This window comes from Pogoniulus pusillus, chromosome 27 (genome assembly GCF_015220805.1).
Source record: "Pogoniulus pusillus isolate bPogPus1 chromosome 27, bPogPus1.pri, whole genome shotgun sequence".
Classification (NCBI taxonomy): domain Eukaryota; kingdom Metazoa; phylum Chordata; class Aves; order Piciformes; family Lybiidae; genus Pogoniulus; species Pogoniulus pusillus.
In genome coordinates this window covers 11,863,974-11,887,227 of record NC_087290.1, presented here as the reverse complement: position 1 = coordinate 11,887,227, position 23,254 = coordinate 11,863,974, and the positions used below count along the sequence as shown (strand labels likewise).

The following is a 23,254-nucleotide window of genomic DNA, read 5'->3' as shown; positions in this document are numbered from 1 at the left end:
CAGTTATGGAGTCCTTAACCCCAGCTGAAATGAATAGAATTCTCCCGTGAAGAAGTACTGAGAGACCTGGGCCTGTTCACACTGGAGAAGAGAAGGCTGAGAGGGGACCTTATCAATGTCTATAAATGCCTGAGGGATGGGTGTCAAGATGAAGGTGCCAGGCTCTGTTTGGTGGAGCCCAGTGATAGGACAAGGAGCAGCAGGTACAAGCTGGAGCACAGAAAGTTCCACCTCAGTGTAAGGAGAAACTTCTCTACTCCGAGGATGACAGAGCCCTGGAGCAGGCTGCCCAGAGAGGTTGTGGAGTCTCTTTCTTTGGAGACTTTCCAAATCTGCCTGGATGTGTTCCTATGTGGCCTGCCCTGGGTGATCCTGCTTTGGCAGGGAGATTGGACTTGATCTCTAGAGGTCCCTTCCAACCCCTATCTATGATTCTATGATTAAAAGAGCTCCAAAGTCCTGGGCAGACTTTGCTACTTGTTTTGTTCCTGCTGTCTCTTGCAGAGGCCTTTCCAGTGCTCATGGCTGAGCTGTTCTTGTATTTGTATCAATAATCTTGTACAGGTTGTGAGTTCTGTATTCTATATTCATTATCTTTCTGACAGCTTGGGGGCCCCACAACAGGCTCACTGCACTTTGAAAGGTGACACAAACACTACATCATGATTTGCTTTTTTGTTTTTGCTTTCCCTCTTATTAGGTGCTCAGAAATGTGATAACTTTGCTGAGAAGAGGCCTCTTCTTGGTGTGTGCAAAAGCATTGGATCTTCTGGGTAAGGCTGTTTCAATGAATAGAGTTTTATAGAGAGACTATAATACTGTTTTAAAAACCAGTGGGTACACTTTTAAAGCTTTATTCCTGGGTTTTTTTTTGCTAATGAGGTAACACTGTGCAGTACTTCTAAATGCTTCTTTTCCAGGCTGTCATCACACATTTGCCTGTGGCTTAAGTTTTTTAGAAGGAACATAATCTTGATCTAAAATAGATGAAGAGTTATTTTGAGTTTATTTTGCTCTCAGTGTAATCACAATGTTATGATTAGCCTTTTTCTGATACTACTGAGAAGTGTCTAAAGCAATATTTGTGTCTTAAGATGCTTTCAGGCAACAGTCATGTATCAAGCGAATTAAAAGCACCAAGGAATGTTACAGCCGTTCGCTGTTAGCAAAACAAACATCAGTTTCACTTCTCTAACAGTCTTGTGCTCTCTGGACAGTGTTGTTGTATCACTCCTCTCCTAAAGAGGGCCTTAAGATATTCTGTGTCTGTCTGATATGTTGATTCAGATGATGCAAAGGATTTCTATCTATACCTGCACGAAAATAATTGCTTTTCAAGGGTAATCCTCTGCACTGCAGCTCAAGGACTAAAGAGTTGAAGTAAATCTTCTTACAGTAGTGGGACTAATTCTCTACCACACCCTTTTCAATGAAGAATTTAATCACTCTGGGTGTAGAAGAAGACTACCAAGTCTCTGTAAAATTCTCTGTGTATTTTAGTACTTGGAAGTAGAATATTAATGTTACCTGTTTGAAACCAAAAGCCATGTAGGGCAGAGAAACGTAGTGGCTTTCTGTTGGTGTTCACAACTTGCTAAACTGTTCACAGTGTCTTTTCTTCCTCTCCCTCCCATAAGTGTGTGCAATCTCCTGAATAATTTCTTCTGAATAAGAGTGCATGTAACTGGTGGGGCAAATAATGCTTCTGAAAGACTTCCTGTCTTAATGCAGTGTATTTATCTATGTAAAGGATACCTTGGCTAGAAACTCCATCATAGCTTTGCTTTAGAAGCTGATATTTGAGAAAGCAATCCTTAGAGTTTATTCCTATTTTCACTGTGTTATTAGGTCCTCTCAGTTCATGGCAAATGTTCCAAAGATTATTGGTAGCTTCTGCTTTTTGCTGAAGAAAAATCTCACACACCAAAATGAATGGGTGGGTTTGTGCCGCTGCTTAGCAGTGGTTAGATATCTGCCAACAGGTTTTATATCAGGATTTCTGCTGTGACCAGAAGGCATAGCACCTCCTTAGAAAAAAAGAGGCAGTGCTCCAGGCTCTTCCTTACCCACTTAGTAAAGAACCAGTTTGCTCCTGGTGCGAAATCTTCACAGAAAATCATAGAATGGTTTAGGTTGGAAGGGACCTCAAAGATCATCCAGTTCCAACTCCCCACATAGGCAGGAACACTTCCCACTAGAACAGGTTGCTCGAGGCCTCATCCAGCCTGGTCCTGAGCACCTCTAGGGGGTTGTGGGTCACAGAATGTGATTAAAGATCACAGTCTGTGATTCTATGATCCACAACTTTCCTGAGCAACCTGTGTCACTGTCTCACCACCCTCCCTGTAAAGAACTTCTTTCTAACATCTAGTCTAAATCTCCCCTCTGCCAGTTTAGACCCGTTACTCCTCATCCTGTCATTACCTTCTCAGTAATCCCTCCCCAGTCCTCCTGTAGCCAAGGTCTTGTTGAAGCCTTCTCTTCTCCAGGCTGCAAAGCCCAAACTCTCTCTGCCTGTCTCTGTAGCAGAGCTGCTGCAGCTCTCTGAGCATCTTTGTGGCCTCCTTTGGACTCACTCCAACAGTTCCATGTCCTCCTTGTGTTGGGGGCTCCAGAACTGCACACAGGTGTGGGGTCTTGAGGGCAGAGTAAATCTTAAAACACTTTTTACATTTACTGTTCACTGCAAGTTATTTTAGAGAGAGGCCTTGCAGATGACCTATTTTGTCAATAGCTTGTGGAATAGGAGTTCTCTTTGATAGTTTGCCCTCAGCTGTAGGGCACACAGGGAGGTGGTTGCAGCTTCATCCCTGGAAGCTTTTAAAGCCAGGCTGCATGTGGCTCTGGGCAACCTGATCTAGTGGAAAGTGTGCCCTGCCACAGGCAGGATTGGAGCTAGATGATCCTTGAGGTCACTTCTAACCCTGACAATTCTGTGATTCTATGGCTTCAATGCCACACTTGTTTCTTTCCTGTTACATTCCTGGCTTCCTCCTTTTAATTTAGCTGACAGATGAGTCTTGACAGTCTAATTAGGACAGAGGGGTTTTCTTCTTCCTCTACACTACCCTGTAGGTGGGCAAGGAGAAAAGGAGCCAGGAAAGCTGAAATACCAGTTGAGATAAGGACAATTTGCTACTCTGTTGCAGGAATATCAGATCAGACAAAGGGAACACAAACAAAAAACAAACAAACGGAGAAAAGGTACCAGTACAGACAGCAGGCAAAACCTGAAAGCCCCCTCTTGTATGCAAACCAAAACTGGAACAAAAGGGACCAACCAGCCTGGAAACTGGAAAAGAAACACACCACACACACCCCCCCCTGAAACAGGAAACTTTACAAACTGCAAAATATATTACAAATCTCATGAACCCTGGCCAGCCACTTTCCTGTCATACAGTGAGCATGGTGTAGAATATATGGTCCAGCCTGCTCTGATGCTCTGTGCCACTGAGGGTTTTAGCCCTGTCCCTATCATACTCGGTCCCTTCTAGTGGTGTCAGCTTAAAACAACACCACTCCATTTCTATACTGGTCATTATGCCTCAAGATGTGTAGAACATTAAAACAGCTGTGTTATGAATGGCCTCTAAACCTGAATCCCTGTTTTAGTTCTGTTCTTAACTTGAGGTTTTGTGCTGAGCATCGTTTTATGTGTTTCTTAATGGTTGTGGACAAATAAAACAGCTTCTTTAATTCTGTATCTGAAAAAAAGATTACATTTATTCTAGAGCATTTGTTCCAAAGTACTTGGTTTTCACTACAGTCATCTCCTCACCTACTTTGGAGATTATGCTGGCTATGGCATGAAATACTGCAGCTGTCAGCACACTCCAGAAGATGTGCAGGGAATAGGAGGCCTGTTCTGGCTGCTGAAATGGCAGGTGAAGGAATCAGTGATGTGGCACTGACACTAAAATATTTCCCATTGAACAGAAAGGCAAACAAAATGTCCAAAAGACTAAAGGGTTTCCTCAAAGGCAGCTAGGCCCGAGCAGCTCCAGAAGTGAAATCCAAGTCTTCCAACACACAATCAGTTACAGTGATCCATTAAACTGTGTTGCCTTTCTTTAGTATAAACTGAATAAGATTGGACATGGTTATGACAATAGGCTCAGTGTCCTTATCTCTGCAAGAGGCAGTCTCGAAAGAAAACAGTTCCACCAGCACAGCCATTCTGCCCTTATCCCCATCCTCACCATGTTGTCAATTTCTTACAGGAGAAATGTGTCACCTCCTAAAGTGCTCCTGGACCTCCAGCAGTTTCCTCTCATTCAGGTTTTACCCAGATTATCACCAAAAATCTGTCAGAATCATTTACCAAGGAGAATGATTCGGGGAGGGGGGAAATTACCTCCTCAGCTTTGTTCGTTGTTTAGTTTCACCCTAACAATTCCTGCAGCTCAGCCTTCATCAGGGGGTCCTCTGCCTGGGCACACCTTTTGCAGGCATACTGAACTACCCATCTCTACTCCCAGAGAAGGGTCGAGGCTCTACCCACAGCTCTGGGGTGGCACAGCTGCTTCTACCTTCAGCAGCTTCACCTGGATGGAGGCATTGGTCCTCATGGGGGTGGGCAGTGCACACTCCCCTGCTAGGACTGCAATCCTTGCTCACTATCAAGTGCTTCCCGTGCAGCCTGAGGGGTAGGCTAGCACTGGCTGACCTGTAGAGCTGGGACAGGCTTCCCCCTGCCTGCATGCCTTGCCCTTAGCAGAAGGGACCCCTGCTTGCCTCCCTTTTATTCCTTTCCCGCAGCACTTAACCGTTGCTGCTTTCCGAGATCTTTGCCTCGACCACTCTGAAGCGGCGACTTGAGATTGAAGAGTTGTTTTGTCTGTTAGGACTATCTCAGTGAGATATTAACATGGTTGAGTCAGGAGCTGGGATTTCCTGGTTCTCACCACTAGTCTGCATTAGTGGTTACCAGCAGGAAATTCTTCTGTTTGGTTTTTTTTAGCTGTAAAGTAAATCAGAGATTCATAGAACGGTTGGGGTGGAAGGAAGGTTTAAGATTGTCTAGTTCTAACCCCCCTGCCATGGGCAGGGACACCTCCCACTCGCCCAGGTTGCTCAAGGCCTCATCCCAACCTGGCCTTGAACACCTCCAAGGAAGGGGCATCTATGACCTCCCTGGGCAACCTGTTCCACTGTAAAGAATTTCTTCTTAATCTCCAGTCTCAACCTTCCCTCTTCCAAATTAAAGCCATTTCCCCCTCATCCTATCACTACAAGGCCATGTAAAAGGTTCCTCTTTTACACATTTATGCACAGTAGTGAGGGAAATCTGAATCTGTATTCTTTTTAATGTGAAACATTTGTCAAACTGGAATCCAAAGACTTTTCAATTAATCATGAATTAACAACTTCTAAATCACTTGCATTAAATAACTTCAGTGTTTTTCATGATCCCTCCTGCTTACCATGTGCTTTAATGGATAGGAGGTAATGAATCACTTTGTCTATCATAATCCTGTAGGACTTATTTCCTTCATTATGAGACAAAGATGGGTATAAAACTACTTGATACAAACTGATGTTTGTCTAAAAATCAATGTTCAGGTGTATGCTTCATTCCTGCATTTGTCTTTCACATAGTGGAAAGATCTCTTTGGTAATTTGCAAGTAGTTTACTGTGGAGATCCCCTAATAGTTTACATATTTCCTAATTTTAAGTCTTAAATTCTTTGTGACATTCATGGGTGAGAGAATATGCTTCAAGGAAATTATTTTAGTGCATCTAAAATGTTAAACTTTGAAATGAATGCCTGGAACCTTTATGGAAAGATTCTGTAGAGAGAGGTTTGCCACTAATCCAAATCCTTATGTTCTCCCTAGTGGGTGTTTTACCAGGGAAGAGGAAATTTGTGTTTTCTAAGCTTTTGCCCTGCATCTAAGGTTCTTACAGGCTCTTGGTACACATGTTTTTATACTTTAGAAGTCAAATTTTCCATCTAGTAAAATGACTGAAATATCTAGCATGGGGGTTGGTCTTCGATGATCTTTAAAGGTCCCTTTCCAACCCAAACTGTTCTATGATTCACTATATAATCTTCTCAAAACAATAGTTTTCACAGCCCCCAAAAAGGATGCAGTCTTGACACATAAATGGGAAACAGATTGTGTTCTTTGGCTGATGCTGCCCTGCTGGTTTAGATGTTGGTTCAGTCAACTTCAGTCTTAGATTACAAGATTTGCAAATGAAAGGAAAAGCAAAAAGGAAAGAACTTCTGCATGGGTTTTGTTTGTGTGGGCTTTTGTGGAGGTGCGTTGTGCGTTGTTCTTAAGGCTAAGATAAACAAATCTTTATACCCACACAAAACAAATTGCCTTTTTTTGGGGGGGTACATATTAATGAATTTTCTGGGTGGTGAAACATGAGATTTTGTGGTCTGTAAAATGAACAGAAAAGTTGGGGTTGTTTTGCCTCCCTCAAAAAAATAGTACTGGTGGCTGCAAAACTGTGTGACAGAAGTGGTCGGTGTGTGCTGTTTGGAGCTACTCAGTTTAAAGAGGACTAGATAAGACCAGTTATGTTACATGGAAATGTAGTCCTAGGTTGGGTTGTTGAAGCCACAATTTGGAACATGCTGGATCCATAAAACACGTTCAAATATGCCAGAGAGGTCCCAAATGCGTTAGACAAGCTTTTTGTTCTGCTCAGCTGGGAAGGCACTGCTATCACTAAGCAAATGCTTCACTTTAACTGATGGGGAGGTTGAAGTGGAAGCTGACCAGTAGAATTTTGTTTTATTTCAGATTGTTAGGTATGAAATAATGGTTTGGAGAGTGATTTGAAATCTACTCTTCAGTAGATGATAGAGGTAACAAGAAACCTAACAGAAGAAATATGGCCATACCAGGAAGGCAAAACCCCAGCAGTCCATGTAGGTGCATTTACTTTTTTCATTTATAAGAATTCTTTCAGTTGCCAGGTTTGCAAACAGTTGCATGAAACATTTTGAGATGCGACTGAGTCAACTGCAGCAGGAAGATGAGAATGAGCAGAGAGAAAGGAATTTCTTAGGTTTGCTTTGCTGCTGGTCTCACTTGCAGTAATGCTTTGTTCTCTTCCCCATCCCTCTTTGAGCAGAGCAAAATAAAGGATGTGCTTTAAATGATTTGTCCCAACAGATATGTTTTTGGATAGCAATATTTTATCTTAATGAATGATTCAGCAGGAGATTAGGAGGAAGATGTTGCAGCTGTCTTTTAGAGCTCTCATTTAGATCTCATTGCTGTCTACAACTACCTGAAGGGACATTGTGGAGAGGCTGTTGCTGGGCTCTTCTCACAGGTAATTGGAGACAGAACAAGGGGGAATGGCCTCAAGCTGAGGCTGGGGAGGTTTAGATTGGACATAAGGGAAAAAAAAAATTCACGGAGAGAGTGGTCAGGGACTGGAATGAGCTGCCCAGGGAGGTGGTGGAGTCACCCACCCTGGGGGTGTTTAAGGGTGATTTGGATGTGATGCTTAGGGATATGGTTTAAGATGAATATTGGTGGAGTAGGGTTCTAGGTTGGACTTAGTGATCCTGAGGGGCTCTGCCAACCTGGATGTTTCTGTGATTCTGTGAAATGTAACCCAGATCTTCAAGCCTTCCTTACAAAAAGTAGTTGGCACTTCGGTGCACTTGGCCTCTGTCCAAACAGATACAGATTATATGAAATATGATAATCAGGATGATTGCAGCTAATTGGAAGATCACTTATAGAAGATTAAAAAGTAAGAGTTCGAGACTGGTGGACTTTCCAACCTCCTACATTATGGAGAGTGAAGGACCACAATCAGCAGCCTCTGCAGCCAGCCCGTGGTGAGTGCTAGGCTTCTAGCATATAATTTCAGGAAGATGTATTAATTTAATGATGTCAAGAGATGGATGATCATGGGAGGCTTGAGGAATTGGATGGAGGGCATTTGAGGGCATGAGAAGCAAGAGGTAATCTTTTGTAATCATGGGAGGAGAAAGGAAATAAGGGCAAGTTAAAGGAGGAGGAGTAGCTGGAGAAAACAAAATGTATAACTTTGGCTAGCAAAGATGGTTTTTTTTCCATTGCTGATCAGTTTCCAAAGCAAATCAATTGGCAGCAGATTTTCAGGAAGCAAATGTGTAATGTGGCTACTCTGGATTGAAATCTACTAACCTTAACACAGGTTCAGCTCAGGAGGGTGTTTGTGTGGGAGTGTGAAAGTTTAGGTGGTAGAAAGCAGCTTTCCATGAGTAAGAATAGAAGCAAAGTGTTAATGCTTTATCACATTAATAGTTTTACAATCACAGGAGCTTGTTCCTTATCTGACAAAGAACTGGTTAATGCCAAAATCCAGTGTCCGGTTCGAAGTGTCTGTGGCTTTTAAAGTTTAAAATTAGCTTAGCTGTGAAATGATTTGTCAGAGACAAATAGCAAAGCTTTCTGGAAAGATCACCCAAGAGAAGGAAATTAGCCATGATGAATGAAGTTCTTGTTCACAGTTCTCACACTGCTCAGAGTTAAGTCTCCCCAGAATATTTTTGCTGGAATTCCTTTGCAGGCGCAGTGATTGTGCCATGGACTCACCCAGCGATGCCAGAGACTGAATCATGCAGTGAGTGTGTGAAGGGTAGATCCACTCAAGATCAAATACAGCCTGTGATTTTTTTGAATCACACATAAATAAAAGTTGGACAGATGGCTATGTTTTTTTTTTTTAGTTCTATTTGGCACCATGAAATAGATTTTGTGGAGCTCGTTAAATAATTGTGGTCTTTTACTGAAAACTATGCAAAATTTGGCCTCTTTTTTTTTTTTTTCTTTCCTCCCCAGTCTGATATTTTGGAAGCCTCCTAAGGATGTGCAAATTAAAATTTCTAGAGAGCAGACTTAATTTGATTGGTTTTATTCTGAAAAGTAGAGCAAAAGCTGTAAAATTGGGAAAATCTGTCACGGTTCTGTTACCTTTGAGAGATGGAGTCCCCCGGGGCTTTTGTACTGTTGAAAAACTGTAAAGCATCATTAAGTGCCGAGTGTCTGCTGGCCTATCAACTGCCCTGTGAAGATTTCCTTCTCTTCTAGCAGATGAAAAACATTATCCTCTCTGTTTATTGTAGAAAAAATCAGTTTGGTCTTAACAGGTTGTGCGGTGGTAGCTTTTAAGATCCTGAGGGAGGCAACCCCTGCATGAAGTAGTTTAAATTCCTTTTAGTGATGTTGGATTTGATTGTGATATTCTAAAGATAGCAGCATTCTTCAGCTGAAAAAGAGCTCTTCAGATCCCAAAGTTTATTTTTTTTTTTGGGGTGTGTGTAGCTTGTTTCTATAATTGTATTAATGTACTTCAGCTATTTTTGCAAGGTTGAGGTAGCGCTGGGGATTGCACTCGATGATCTCTTTGGGTCCCTTCCAGCTTCTGACATCCTGTGATCCTCTGATGTTTCCTGGTACTTCTGTGAGTTTGCTCACAGATCAAACCCTGGGAGATGCAGCTTAAATAGAGTGAGGTAAAAACTGAGGGTAGGAAAGATCTGGTCCTCTTCTGAGGCACCAAACTGTAGTAAGAAACCACCTTTGAACTATAATAAACTGCTAATCTTGGATCAAAACTGGAAGGCAGAAAATGAGTGCTTGGGGTCAAGCTTTGACCAGTTGGTGAGAACCATGGCTAGTTTTGACCTTCTAAAGCTTTGATTTATGAAGCTGTAAAAAGGTGAAACCTTTTCTTGAGCGATCCTTGGGATAGCTTGGAGGTTTGGGAGAGCAGCTTTCTGAGCTGAGGAATAGTTTTCGTTTTACTGCTCTTCCAACCTCCCGTGTGCGTAATGATACGGGGAGGAGATGGAGGGAAGGAAGTAGCCCTTTGCTAAATGCACAGGCAGATAAAACCAGCTGGAGCACATAACCTTCCTGGAGTAACTTGTCAAAAGAAGCACTACAGGGAAAAGATAATGCACAGCACCATTATAGGCAAAGCTGCTGGTTCCAGGGCCACTTTAAATTCCACTTTAAATTATTAAATACTGTAAACGCTATAAAGTTAATTAGAAGAGGAACAAACTCTACAAAGATAAATGTGTTTTCAATATGTTTCTCAGGGAGGGTACAGTAGAAACCAGTGAATGAGAGGAAATTTATTTCTGGCAGCACTCTAGACATGGAACTGTGGTTGAACTTTTTACCCTAATTACGTCCCCGCTAATGCCTGCAGCGGTCTGGAATCAAAGTGGCCCTTCAGGCCCTGGAAAGTCTCTGATGTGGCGAGCGTTTGTTGTGTGATGAGGGTTACTTAAGGAAGGGAAGGGGGGGAAAAAAAGGAATATTGTGACAGGATTTTTCAAAATTTCTCAGTTGCCACCCACCTCACTTGTTGCCTACAAAAAGAGAGTAATTGTTTGCATCTGTGTGTTTTTGTCTGCCTTCGAAATAACTGTTACAAATCAGTGTGACAGAGAACAGTTGAGGATTATAGTTTCTTTTCTTACATGTTTTAGGGTTGTTGCTCTGTTATGGGTTTCAACTACATCACAAAAGAGAAGGTTTAGGATGATTTAAATTGTTCTCTCTCTCTGAGGATCCTACCATGATTGGATATTGATGCTATTTAATGGTGGTTTTTTTTCCTCCTAAATAACAGCTGTCACCTCATGCTCATGCTTTGAGCAGCTAATTGCAAACTGCAATAACTTACAGCCCTCATATCTGTATTGTCACACAATTGCTGCCACTTGAGTAATTTGCTACAACTTGATGGTATTTGAGCTTCACATGCGAAGTCCTCCTTTTGTCCTTTTTCTTTCTTTCCTTCAGTAATATCAAATGTAGAGAGGAAAGGTCAAGGGAGTTTGCTGAGCTCCAGCATTTATGTATGGATTAGATGCTTTTAAATCTCTGAAGTATGGAAAAAATGACAGTGACAACACAATAAGTAGAATCCATTAAAAAAAAAATCTGATAGAGTTATTCATCAGTTCTGGTCTGGTTTTGAGGCAGAATGAATATATTTTGGTAGCTTTAAAATGTTAGATTTACAAATAATTTCAGATAGGTAATCATAGAATCAACCAGGTTGGAAGAGACCTCCAAGATCATTCAGTCCAACCTAGCACCTATCAATGGAGGAAATGTTTCTCCAGTAATTTAAAATAGAGGTGTAAAAGGCTTTTGGTGAAGAAAGAAACAAAAGGTAATGCATGCTCTTGAAAAGTATATGTAAATATCTTGCTTAATCCTTGATATCTTTACTTGTGGGTTTAAACTAGAAGAGGAGAGATGTAGACTAGATGTTAGGAGGAGGTTCTTTACAGTGAGGGTGGTGAGACACTGGAACGGGTTGCCCAGGGAGGTTGCAGCTGCTTCTTCCCTGGAGGTGTTTAAGACCAGGTTGGATGAGGCCTTGAGCAACCTGCTCTAGCGGGAGATGTCCCTGCCTTTGGCTGGGCGTTGGAGCTGGATGATTCTTGAGGTCCCTTCCAACCTAGACCATTCTATGATGATTCTGCCTAGGGAATACATAGGCAATAACACCTGAGGACAGACTTTACCCCATTTTGGGGTGTTTGCTCACCAAGTTGTTTTTAAAATCATTTGTGGTTGAAATTATTAATGAAGTGTTTGTGCAGTTTAATTACCTTATTTTACAGATGAGGCCTTAAGAGCATAACCTTGAAAGTTCTAATCCATGTTTCCTGCACAATTTGAAGGACCATTTCTTCTCTTTCAGTATCTGCAGTGTAGGTGTCTCTTTCTGTGGCGTGAGTGCAGTGTTCCTGTGTGCCTTACCTGTTCCAATTTCTCCTGGACACATCAGCCACATTTACCTAGGAAACTCCTCCAAATTTTAGGAAAAGTGGTCCAGTGGAGGGGGTGGCTGTATCAGTGGCTTCACTGAGAGAAAGGCTAAGTAAACTTAAGGAAAAGACTTTTTCAGTATGTGGGTGACAGCACCCTGGAGCAGGCTGCGGAGTCTCTCTCTTTGGAGATATTCAAAACCTATCTGGATGTGTTCCTGTGTGACCTGTCACAGGCTCACAGGATGTCAGGGGCTGGAAGAGACCCGAAGAGATCAAGTCCAACCCCCCTGCCAAAGCAGGGACCATACAATCTAGCTCAGGTCACAGAGGAACACATCCAGACAGGCCTTGAAAGTCTCCAGAGAAGGAGACTCCACAACCTCTCTGGGCAGCCTGTGCCAGTGCTCTGGGACCCTTACGGTAAAGAAGTTCCCCCTTGTGTTGTCTTAGGTGATCCTGTCCTGGCAGGGGCGTTGGACTGGGTGATCTTCGGAGATCCTTTCCAACCTCCAACATTCTGTGATTCTGTGCTGAGCTAACAGTTTTTTTCACCTTAAACAATTCATCTGGGAGCTGCCTCGATTTTGCTGTCAACAGGGCTCCTTGGTCTGAGTCTTTATTTTCAGGTGCTCTTTCCCAAGTTCAAACCAGCTTGCAATGAGTTCAGTTGCAGTGAAAATCCTGCACATCTGTAGAACATGGGCTGCCATGGCAAATCATGAAGCAAATCAAGTAAGATGTGAGAACATATAATTAATGGGCACTTAGGAAGATTTTGGCCTACCTGATGTGAGCAGAACGTCACCGAGGCTTTGTTGTTCACAGTGCTTTTTGAGTGCTTTAACTGTGAGATCTAAGCTTCTCTCTGCCCAACTTCAGTCATATGCACTCTAAAACCCTCTAATGCTTTCTTTGAAATGGGATTGTTTTCAGGCTCCTCAAAAATGGTAATTTGAGCCATACACTAGCATATAAACAATTAGGGTTTAGTAGCTTTATAAGCGACTGAAAGATGTCTTGTAATGATGGCTGTCATGCAATTTGAGGCAGAGGCTGTTTAATAGAGAGGTGATGAAGTGCTGCACAATCCCCTGAGTTTCTCCTTCTGTTGCTAATGACACCAATGGCAAAGCTATTTTAGCTCAAACAGGTTGGTACAAGGTTTTCTGTTTAATGTTGAATCCAAAACAGTGCTTTTGTGTGGGGGTTGGGCTGGCAGGGCGGGTGGGCGTGGAGCTGCTTACTTCATTTGGCCTTTGGTGGTGGTGATTACATGTGAGATGAGAAGATGGCAGTAGGCCTGTCAGAGCCATGAATCACAAGGCGAAGCAGAGCAAAGAAAGAATAAACCTGAAATCTAAGGAAATCTGTTACAAGAATCAACAAGATGAAATATTTGGTCCTTCATAATACTTTCACCATGTTAACAGTTGTAAAGCGAAGGCAGCTTTTGAGTATTGATTATTGAATATTCATCCACACCCAAGCTGCAGCCTCCTGGGACCAGATTGCAGAGGAACTTGACACTCCAAGATAGCTGAGCTAAGACCTCTCTGTATTTTGGAAGAAGCTTTGTAGTGCACTTCAGAAGAATGAGTTCTTTCGTGTCTTTAGCTTTTGACAGAATTCTTTGTTAAACATAACCAATAATGCCTCAAATAGATACAATTTATGTGCATATGTTTTAATAAGCAGCTGCTGTCTCAATTGTGCTGTCTTTCTGATCAGTGATGTATCAGAAAGTAATTAAAAAGTGCTTCAGAATTAATTAAATAAACTCTGATACCAATTTGGAGGTTTTTAAGTGTTGGCAGTTGGTAAAACCTAGGGCTGGCAGTCGCTGTGAGTGGCTCCACAAAATGCGCTGTTTGGGTTCTACATGTGTTGGCTAAAATTTGGCTAGAGGTGAGGTGTTTCAGCATCAATTTGCTCTGAGTGTGGTACTGCCAGAAATCTGCTATTTTTTCTGTTAAGCTGTCACATGTGGCTGCAAAAAACCCCTACTTTTATTATTTTGGTCTGTTACGATCTTGAAGATCAATGTGGCATTTATTGTACTAGAAATGATATGCATTTCTATCTGTGTCAATTCTGTTTCATTTGACAACAAGGCAACTCCTTAACTACTTTCATTCTGTATTTATGGAGGAAATACATCTACCAGACTGTATGATTGGTCAGCTGAAATGCTGTTGATAGGGGTAGAAGAGAAATCACAGAATCACTGAATTAACCAGGTTGGAAAAGACCTTCAAGATCCTTGAGTCCAACCTAACACCTTCCAGTTAATTAAAACATGGCACTCAGTGCCTCATCCAGACTGCTTTTAAACACCTCCAGGGATGGTGACTCCACCACCTCTCAATTGTATTCTACAAAGAAGTTAAACTTTACTCCTGCTCTCCAAGATTTAAAGACATTTTTCCAGCTAAGCACATATCTATAGACTGGTTAAGAACAGCCAGTTCAAGTCTCTAACTTTTCATGTCAAAGGACTCATAGGGCTGGAGCAGCTCTCCTGTGAGGACAGGCTATGAGAGTTGGGGCTTTTCAGCCTGGAGAAGAGGAGGCTTCGAGGAGACCTTGTAATTGCCTTCCACTGTCTGAAGATGCTCTACACGAAGGCTGGGGAGGGACTATTTGCAAGGTTTTGTAATGACAGTATGAGGAGTAATGGGTTTAAACTGGCAGAGGGGAGATTTAGACTAGATGTTAGGAAGAAGTTCTTTACAGTGAGAGTAGAGAGACACTGCCACAGCTTGCTCAGGGAGATTGTGGATCACAGAACGTTGGTCAGAATCACATTCTGTGATTCTGTGATCCACAGCCCCCCTGGAGGTGTTCAGGACCAGGTTGGATGAGGACTTGAGTGACCTGTTCTAGTGGGAAATGTCCCTGCCTATGTCTGGGGAGTGGAACTGGATGATCTTTGAGGTCTCTTCCAACATAAACCATTCTATGACTGTTTGCTTACATAGAAACCCAAAATTTAGTCCAGAATATAGCAGGAAGAAAACCCCTAAACAACATATAGAAAGCTTCTGCTCTGAAAAGTGGAGCTCCAGCTGTACTTTGCCTCAGTGATAGCTATGGTCAAGTAAGCCTTGCAGAGAAACAAATCTCCTGAGACGCCGCTAATCGTCCTGTATTAACTAACTGGAAATGTGATGGGACAGCTATGTTTTGTAACATGTGGTATGTCTCAGTCAAGTGGAAAGTGTGTCACACTCCAGTCTCCCTGCAAAAGCGTGGCACAGCTGAGCAGCCAGCTTGTGCTATATTTTACACTTCAGCGACAGACGTGCCACATGCCGCAGAGCGGAGCGATGTGATACAACATGCTCCAGTACAGAAAGCTGGGGTGGGGGACCTTGTATGGCTTTGTTTAGCTTTCCCTGTTTTGAAATGGAAAAACCAAAACAAACCCACCCAATCTAGAAAGTCTTTTCGGAGGAGGAGAATGGGCAATGTTGTTGTGTGCTGAAAATACAATAGCAGGGATGTGTCGCGTACCGCTGGTACCGCGGAACGTGGGAAGAGCCACCTGCTGCCAGAGCTGGAGTCATTTGGAAGTTGCTAATTATTTTAGTGGTTTTAAGGATTTTCCTTCCCTTTTATAGATTCATAGAGTGGTTTGGGTTGGAAGAGACTTTAAAATTCATCAAGTCCCATAGGCAGGGATGCCTCCTACTAGCCCAGGTTGCTCAAGCCTCATCCAGCTTAGCCTGGAGCACCTCCAAGGAGGAGGCATCCACAGCCCCCTTGTGCAACATGTTCCAGTGTCTCCCCACCCTCACTGTCAAGAATTTCTTCCTAATCTCCAGTCTCAAACTCCCCTCCTCAAGTTTTGATCCATGCCCCCCTGTCCTATCACTACAAGCCCTTGTAAAAATCCCTTCCTGGCTTTCTTATAGGCTCCTTTCAGGTACTGGAAGGCCATTATTAAGGTCTCCCCTTACGGCATTTTATGTTTTATTCTTTGAGCTGATGCTTATGTTCTTGTAGTATCTGTTATTAAAATACCAGTACGTGGTTAAAACAGCCTTAAATTTTCCAGTTGTGGATATACAACACAGTCTTCCTTCCTAACATCTCAACTACAAGGAGGAAGCAAAGGAGCTGTTAGTTTACTTGAGCAAAAATGGACATAATAGATGTCAAAAGTACTCAGAACTGAAAAAAAATCTGTGACCTCCATCAGTTCAAAACATCTGTTCCAGGGCTGTCAAGAAAATTTATATTTTCACATTCTTCCCCCATGCAGCTCTACCTCTCTCTGTTTATCTGTTAACAGCATCAGTAAGTGTAGCTGGGTGCAGTTCTAGGCTGAACTCAGAGCAGTTTAAAATCTGGTATGTGCTGTTTCGTTTTGGAGACTAATCTCATTGGTGATAATTTTTGGCTATTCTGCTCTCTCTTTAAAGAAACAGATGCAGTGTTTTATGCTAGTAGAGGAAGCAAATGCAGGTTTTTTTTCCTTACAGAAAGTGTTACTAATTTCCAGAAGAATTTACTGATAATAGGTTTTTTTTCCCTTCTGTTCTTGTTTGTGATCTTTTCATACTTGTCAACAAGCTGGGTCATCTTAAACTGTTTTTGAGGGAAAACTTTCTATGTATTATTTGTATCTGAGAGCTTTTTTGGACACCTTTTAAAAAGAAATAACAACATCTGGAACTAAACAATTCAACATAATCGCAGATTTGGTCCATAATACTTTGCTGTGAGCATTTAAAATGTGTCTGAAGTTCTCCTATCTAAATTTTCAGGATGTGCTGGCAACTCTTTTCCACAGACTGTGAGACTTCTGTGTTGTCTACTAAAATTAGGATGTCCTGTCTGACATGAGTCAATATTAAACACTGCATTCCAACATCTTGCTGCATTAGTAATACAGCACTGGCTTCTTTTTTGCCCCCCACCCTCTCAGCTATGCTCTTCCTCTCGTGCTTTTTGGATAACAAACCTTTCAAATAAGGGCTTTCCATGCTGTGTGTTTTTGTGAAGTGTCTCATATGTTCCTGGCACTGTGATAAATGCTGTTTGTGGGGCATGTGTGTAGTATGTCCATTATGTGCTATTGTTATGATAAGTGGATGCACTTGATCTCCTGGAGGGGAGTGCTGGCCTTGCCACTTACAAGCAGCACTTGACAACTGATTCATGGGATGGTAATTAGAAGAGCTTCACAGGAGTCTGTGTATCTTAACACTCTCAGCAGCAAATACCAGCTGGTGAACCGATAAATAAGGATAGAACAGTGGGGAAGAAGCTGTCTTAGAAGCCAACAGAAAATCGGGATCTGACAGAAGAAACTGAGGCTTGTAAGCATCTGAAATGGAACAGAGACTGAAAGATGAGTTGACAGAGAACAATTTATTTTTAGTCCTCCAAATCAGTGAATTATAAGTAAGTCAATTCATTACCTGCTCTAGTGAGCCATACTGAGGGGGGGTGTGGACTCGACCTCCAAAGGTCCCTTCTAATCCCTACCATTCTGTAGTACAGAGAGTATAGGCATAATCAGCACAGCAATCCTCTGGCATGAAATTATCTTTTTGTTAGAAGTTCTTAAATCTCTTCCTAAGGTAGACTGTTGTAAATGTTTTCCTAAAGGTGCCTATCTCTTACCATAGCTTTTTAGCTGAATTGATCAGAAGTTGGTAGATTCTAAAAACATAAGTGATTGCTCCTCAGAAGAACAATGTGTACAAGGCCAAGGAGAGCATTTCAGAACCACTTCCAAATGGTAGCATGAGAATAGACATGAAGAATAAGGCAAAGAATTTACTTGCTTTACAATAAGCTTATTTTAATGTGCTCTTACCATTAAGTATTATTTGAACAGTATAGCAAAGCTTGTAATCATATGGCAGTGTAATGTATTTAATTATAAGCTTTGCCTTTTAATGAAGTTTAGCTTCATTAAATACTTCTAATGAAGTTTAGCAAAACCGTTTTTGCTAAGACAAAATGGACATAACTTTGGCTGAAGCAGAGATGACATAATGTGGTTTCTTAACACATTTGTCTTCTGTAATTGATAGAATTAATTCAGACCTGGGCAGCAAATCATGGCAATACAAATTTGCCTGTGAGCAGGAAAGGTTCACACAGTACCACACCTTGCAGTAAAAGGTAGTTTATTTTCATCCACCTTAAGAGAGAGATTTATGTCACCTGAGAGGCAGATAGACAAGATACGGGCAGTGGTTTACAACCTTCAGGAGAGACAGAGCACTGTTAAGCCTCAAGTTCTCTCAGACAACGGCCTGAGTTATGCACAGAGACCAAAACCAATCCTTGCTGAGCCAGTCTTCAGTCATTTTAAGAGTTACACTCTGCAGGATGGAGAAATGCCTTGCTTATAAATTACAGAAACAAAATACTGCTGACCTTGGAGTCAGAAGAGTAGAGGGGGAAGTGCTGAATGGCATTTGTAAGCGCTAGCATTGGGGAGATGTAGGGAGCAACACTTCAGATGTTTTCATCTCTTTCATGAACTTCCACTGGAGGACTTTGAAAGGAGTGGTACCTCTGCTCCCAGTCCTTTGTGGCTTTGTTCTGCCTACCTGCTGTAATGCTGTGTTAGTTCTCCTTTTATCCATTTCTTTTATTCAGAACCTGCACATTGCACGCACAGATGGCTGCACCACTTTTTGTCTAGTGGTCTTTTTGACACAGTCACACAAATCCCATCTATTATTCTTTCCACACAGGAGCAAGCAGTGTGGTTTTCTTTTGGTATATCTCTTTTGGATGTTCAGGCTGAGACTTGTAGTAACCAAATGTTTCCTGCAGAGTTGATGACTGTGAAAATATTTCTATTAAATGCCTGTGGAGATGGTGAGGTAAAAGGATAAGATGAATTTGTTTTACTAGACTGATAGACTTGATCAAAATATTTGAGGAAGGTAGAAGTGTGAAGTTTGTATCTCTTGGTGTTTAACACAAATACTTCAGTGCTGTATCAAATAATTTCCTCTCTTGTATTTAAGGGATTAGACTTAGCAACATGTGTCTGAGATTGGTACAGGTTTTTCTTATTTAGCAATAAGTGCTTCCATGCTCATTGCAATTTGTGGTACACTTAAAAATGTCTGTGCTGCTTTGTGTCTCACTGCTGCACTCACATTTTGGGGAAGTGTCACTTTCTCAGAAATCTTACTCTGCTTTTCCTGCTTTTGATTGAATTTGTTAAGTACCATCAGCTAAAGTAAGAAAATTACTTACAGAGTTGAGTTTTCAAGCTCTTATTGTGAAAAGTTGGGATGCAGAGAGCCAGAGAGTTGTAGGATTCTAGACAGTAAAAGTCAAAAGGAAAGGTTTTTCCTGAAGTGATGTTTAAGGAATAAATAATGGAATCTTTGGCACTATTTTGTTGCTGCTTTTTGGTTTTCATTCTCATGTGCCTCCTTCAGAGGGCTTGAAAATAAATCATGCAACTTAAAGTCTTTTCCACTTTATTGCAGATTAGTTAGCAACTGCATTGCTTTGCATGGTTACTGACTGATGCAAAGGATAATTCAGCGAGTTTGTGTTGGGAACAGACATAAAAGCTGGAAAAGCAGAATGTGTACAAATTCTGTCATGCAGGAATAAGTAATTGCATAAAAATGATCTAAATGTTGGAACAACTTACCATAAAAATAGAGAACTCATTGTTGCTTGAAGCCTTTTAAGACAAGATTAGGTTGCTTGGTGAAAAAAAATTTCTTTGAGCTTCTGGGATGTTGTGTGCATGGCCTGGAAAGAGAAGATGATCCTCTGAGTACTGAAATCTGTTAATCTGAGCAAACCTTCTTCAGGGCCACGAGAACAGAATTGCCTTTGTGGTCTCAAGATGCCAATAATATTACTACAAAGATCATAATCAAATCTCATGCTTCAACTTTCCAGTGTAAAGGTTCAGGAAGGAATTTTTCTAATATACAATTAGTTAACTCTGTAGTGTGCACTGTGTTTTGGTTTTGCTTCTCTTGCCCTTCTGTGAAGCATCAGAGAGAGGCTACAGCTAGATCTAGAACAGGGTACTGGACAATCCCCACCACCAGTTTTATGCCTATCAAACTTGTTTTGTTTTTCTTTCTGGCCTTCTGAGACCATTCTCTAATTGTTGTCAATTCTCTTTGAGTTGGGATGTTGCTCTTCATGTGGCAACAGGGAGGCAAGTAAACACCTGTGAGCGGGCTGAGTAAGGACTTTCTAGGCACAGAAAACTTTGGCCTCATGCTGGTTCCATCAGTCTTCTCCTTTTGGCTGTATAAAAAGTGGGTGTTTTGCATGGTGTATTTGTCTCTGTGTGCAAACATTTCACACAACTTTTATAAACTGTGTGACTCATAGCAAAGCTGTGAAGAGGTGGTAGTTGTGTTGTGATGCATGAGCACAGATGTAGGCAAGTGCCAGCTGTACGAGGCATCTGTTATTTTTGCTCTATCCCTGCACTGCAAGAGTCAAACAGAAGAGCTTGAGTGTATTTGGGTATCTATTAATGCCAGCATTTTGAAGTCATTGCTGAATCTGTGTCCATTACCTTGTTGATATCTCTGCATTAAGCAGCTCTTTAAACAATCAGGACACTGAATAGGAATTTGTCAATAATCTCTGGGAGTAATTTGCAAGAGTTCTATTTGTGACACGCTTCATGTTATTACCTGACCACAAAACCCCAAGTGTTTTCACATTCCTAACTTAATCATTTCTCTCTATAGAATCAGGACTGATACACTGAAGTATGATCATAGATTCACAGAATGGTTTGGGTTGGAAGGGGTGTTCAAGATCATCCAGCTCCAACGCTCCTGCCATGGGCAGGGACACCACCCACCAGCCCAAGTCACTCAAGACTTCATCCAACCTGTCCTTTAACTCCTCCAGGGAGGGCGCATTGACAGCCTCTCTGAGCAACCTGTGCTAGTGTCTCCCCACCCTCACTGTAAATAATTTCTTCCTAATCTCCAGTCTCATCCTCCTCTCTTCCAGCTTAAATCCATTCCCCCTCATGCTGTCAGCACAGTGATGAGGATTCGTGATCAGCCAAAAGAAGGATGTGACAGAACAACAATTATTCAAGAGACAGGGTTGTTGCTCATAACTCTGTTGGAACAATGCTTGTTAGAAGGAACATACTGTGGAGTTGTAGTCATGTAGTTAGCTGTAATCAGTCAAATCAAAATGGAGCTGTTCAACACAGGCTTTATTAATGATGCTGATATCATTTTAGCTGTATAAACTTCTGGGATTCCTGTTTGGAAAGAAGACTCTGTGTATTGTTATCACAACAGTAGTTTCTCCTAGGTAACAGATGTACTTAAAGCAAAAAAAAAACCAGTTTGTCCACAGCCCTTGCTGTAGATTCCTGCATTTTCTAGCAGCAAAGAGCTTCTAATGGAAAGTAGACTTGAGTTTCACTGCTTTAAAAGTGTTTCTGAAAAGCCTTTGAAGTGCTTAAAAGTAATAAATAGCACCTTCTAGTTATTAGCCTAAATATGTGCCTAGAAAAATGTATATTTTGGGAAGAATTTCAGCAGGCAAAATGTCAAGACTGAATTTTTTTTTACCACCCCCATTGTTTCTCTGGCAGTTGTCTTCCTGTGCATATATTGTTTCTCTGCTGTGTGTTATTGTGTGCACCATTTTATTAGCTTGAGGTAAACAGTTGGCAAGTCCATTTCTCCAGAAAATTCTTGAGCAGTCTGAGCAGATCCAAAAGGCAAGTGAGTGTTGTGTCAGGAATTGTGTTAAACTCCGTAAAATAAAGCAGATATGGGCAGGGGGAAACTCCCTCTTTTACCAGTCCTTAGGAGATGTTTGTACAGCTGGCAATTTGTGCTCCTTCATATTCGTTAACCTAGAAGTAGCCAACGTTTTAATGCGTTCTTGGAGGGGAAAGAAGGTGTTGCAGAAAAGAACTGCCACATCAAAGCTTCTCCTCAGCTTGTAAAATGGTTTCCACCTCTACCTTCCTCAGCCCTATCAGAGCACTCAGCACTTTCTCCCTCTGAAAAGAAAGCAAGCCTTTTTATTAAGAAATGCCCTTGGAGCTTTTATTTATATGGAAATGATAACAGTGACACAGAGCAGTTGGAAGGATCTCTCTAGTTCAAACAAAAGTCCATCAGAGATGTGATGTGAATTCTGTGCAGCGTGTCTCTAGCAAAGCCAGTCATGGTTCAGCTGTTGCATGGAGCCAAGGAAGCACTTCCCTTGGCAGAATGGTTTTCAAATAACAAGCATGTGCTCTTAAAACTTCATGCCTATCAAATGGCTTGTGTTCTGCTGGTCAGCTCTGCTGTTCCAAAGTCTTACTTGTGACAAAGGAAACTAAGAGGTTGGTAAGCAGTTGCACAATACAGGTTTTTGCCCACTGAGGAGATCATAATTCAGTTTTAATCATACCTTCCCTTAATGCAGAAGGCTTATACTGACCCTTTGTTCTCCAGCATTCTGCTCAGATTGCTGGGGTTTTCCTTTTCATTTAACATGCTAAATAATAAAGAGAGGCTGAAATAGTTTGAAATAATTGCACAAAAAGCTTCTCTTTTCATTCAAGTCTTACTCTTCTTCATTTTAGCACGAGCCCACCTTACTGCTGTGTGGACCTTTATTCTTTGAGAACAGGAGAGATGGTCAAGTCCATACAGTTTAAAACTCCTATTTATGATCTGCATTGCAATAAAAGGTAAGGAGGTTTACATTCTTTCTACCCCAGAGCATGCAAAATGTCAGTGATTAATACAATTTCTGGTGTCTGCACTCCCTGACTTTGTTATTTTGACTTTCCTCTCAGCATAGCTTTGGTTCTCTATTTCTCCAGCAGTATTTCAGTTTGATTATGCCAATATTCTTCTCCAGTGGCTTTCATTTAAAAAAGCTCAAAGCATTTTGCATCTGAAATCATTTAAGCTTTTTCCAGTTGTGATGTGGGTGCATTGTTGGCATCCTCTATCATCCACCTACAGATGGAGAAATGGGATCATGGAGAGTTTAAAGAGCGTAAGGCACTAAAGAGTCTCTCTTCTTTGTGTTCCATTGTTCTGCCATATATTGCCTTCCTGCACACCTGAAAAATACCTAGTGTGCAGAGTGCCTTACAAGAAATAATTCTCCTGTGAGTCAAATAGTAGTTGGGATAACATCACCTGAGATGTTATTTCTGAGAGAAAGCAGCTTAGGAGGCTGAGCACTGCAGGGTTCCACAGGGTTCAAAGAGAGCAGAATCTGTTGTTTGCACAGCATCAGGAGTTCATATTTTCCTGAATTAACTCCAAGACACACAGCACTGAACACCTGTCTAGTGTATCACATCTTTCTAAGACAGAAGGCAAAACCCAAGATCCCTCCATGAGAATCTTGAAGATCCTTTGGCACTCCTGATGAGAGAACTTGATGCAGTGACTTTGGCCAAAGTCCATCATTGTGCTGCTTGCTCGAATGCTTCCTTCCACCCAGCTATTAGTTATTAGTCACTGTGTGTCTTTAGGTGC

General features: G+C 41.7%; 1 protein-coding gene across 15 annotated transcripts in view; it reads left to right on the top strand.

The window, feature by feature from the left end:
- Positions 1-23,254, top strand: part of BCAS3 (BCAS3 microtubule associated cell migration factor) — a 413,259-nt gene that overhangs the window by 25,250 nt on the left and 364,755 nt on the right. For all 15 annotated transcript variants that reach the window (XM_064166577.1, XM_064166584.1, XM_064166578.1 and 12 more), the window contains exons 7-8: positions 701-773; positions 22,342-22,449. In XM_064166577.1, the coding sequence (XP_064022647.1) occupies positions 701-773; positions 22,342-22,449 (181 nt within the window). The remainder of the gene's footprint in view (positions 1-700; positions 774-22,341; positions 22,450-23,254) is intronic.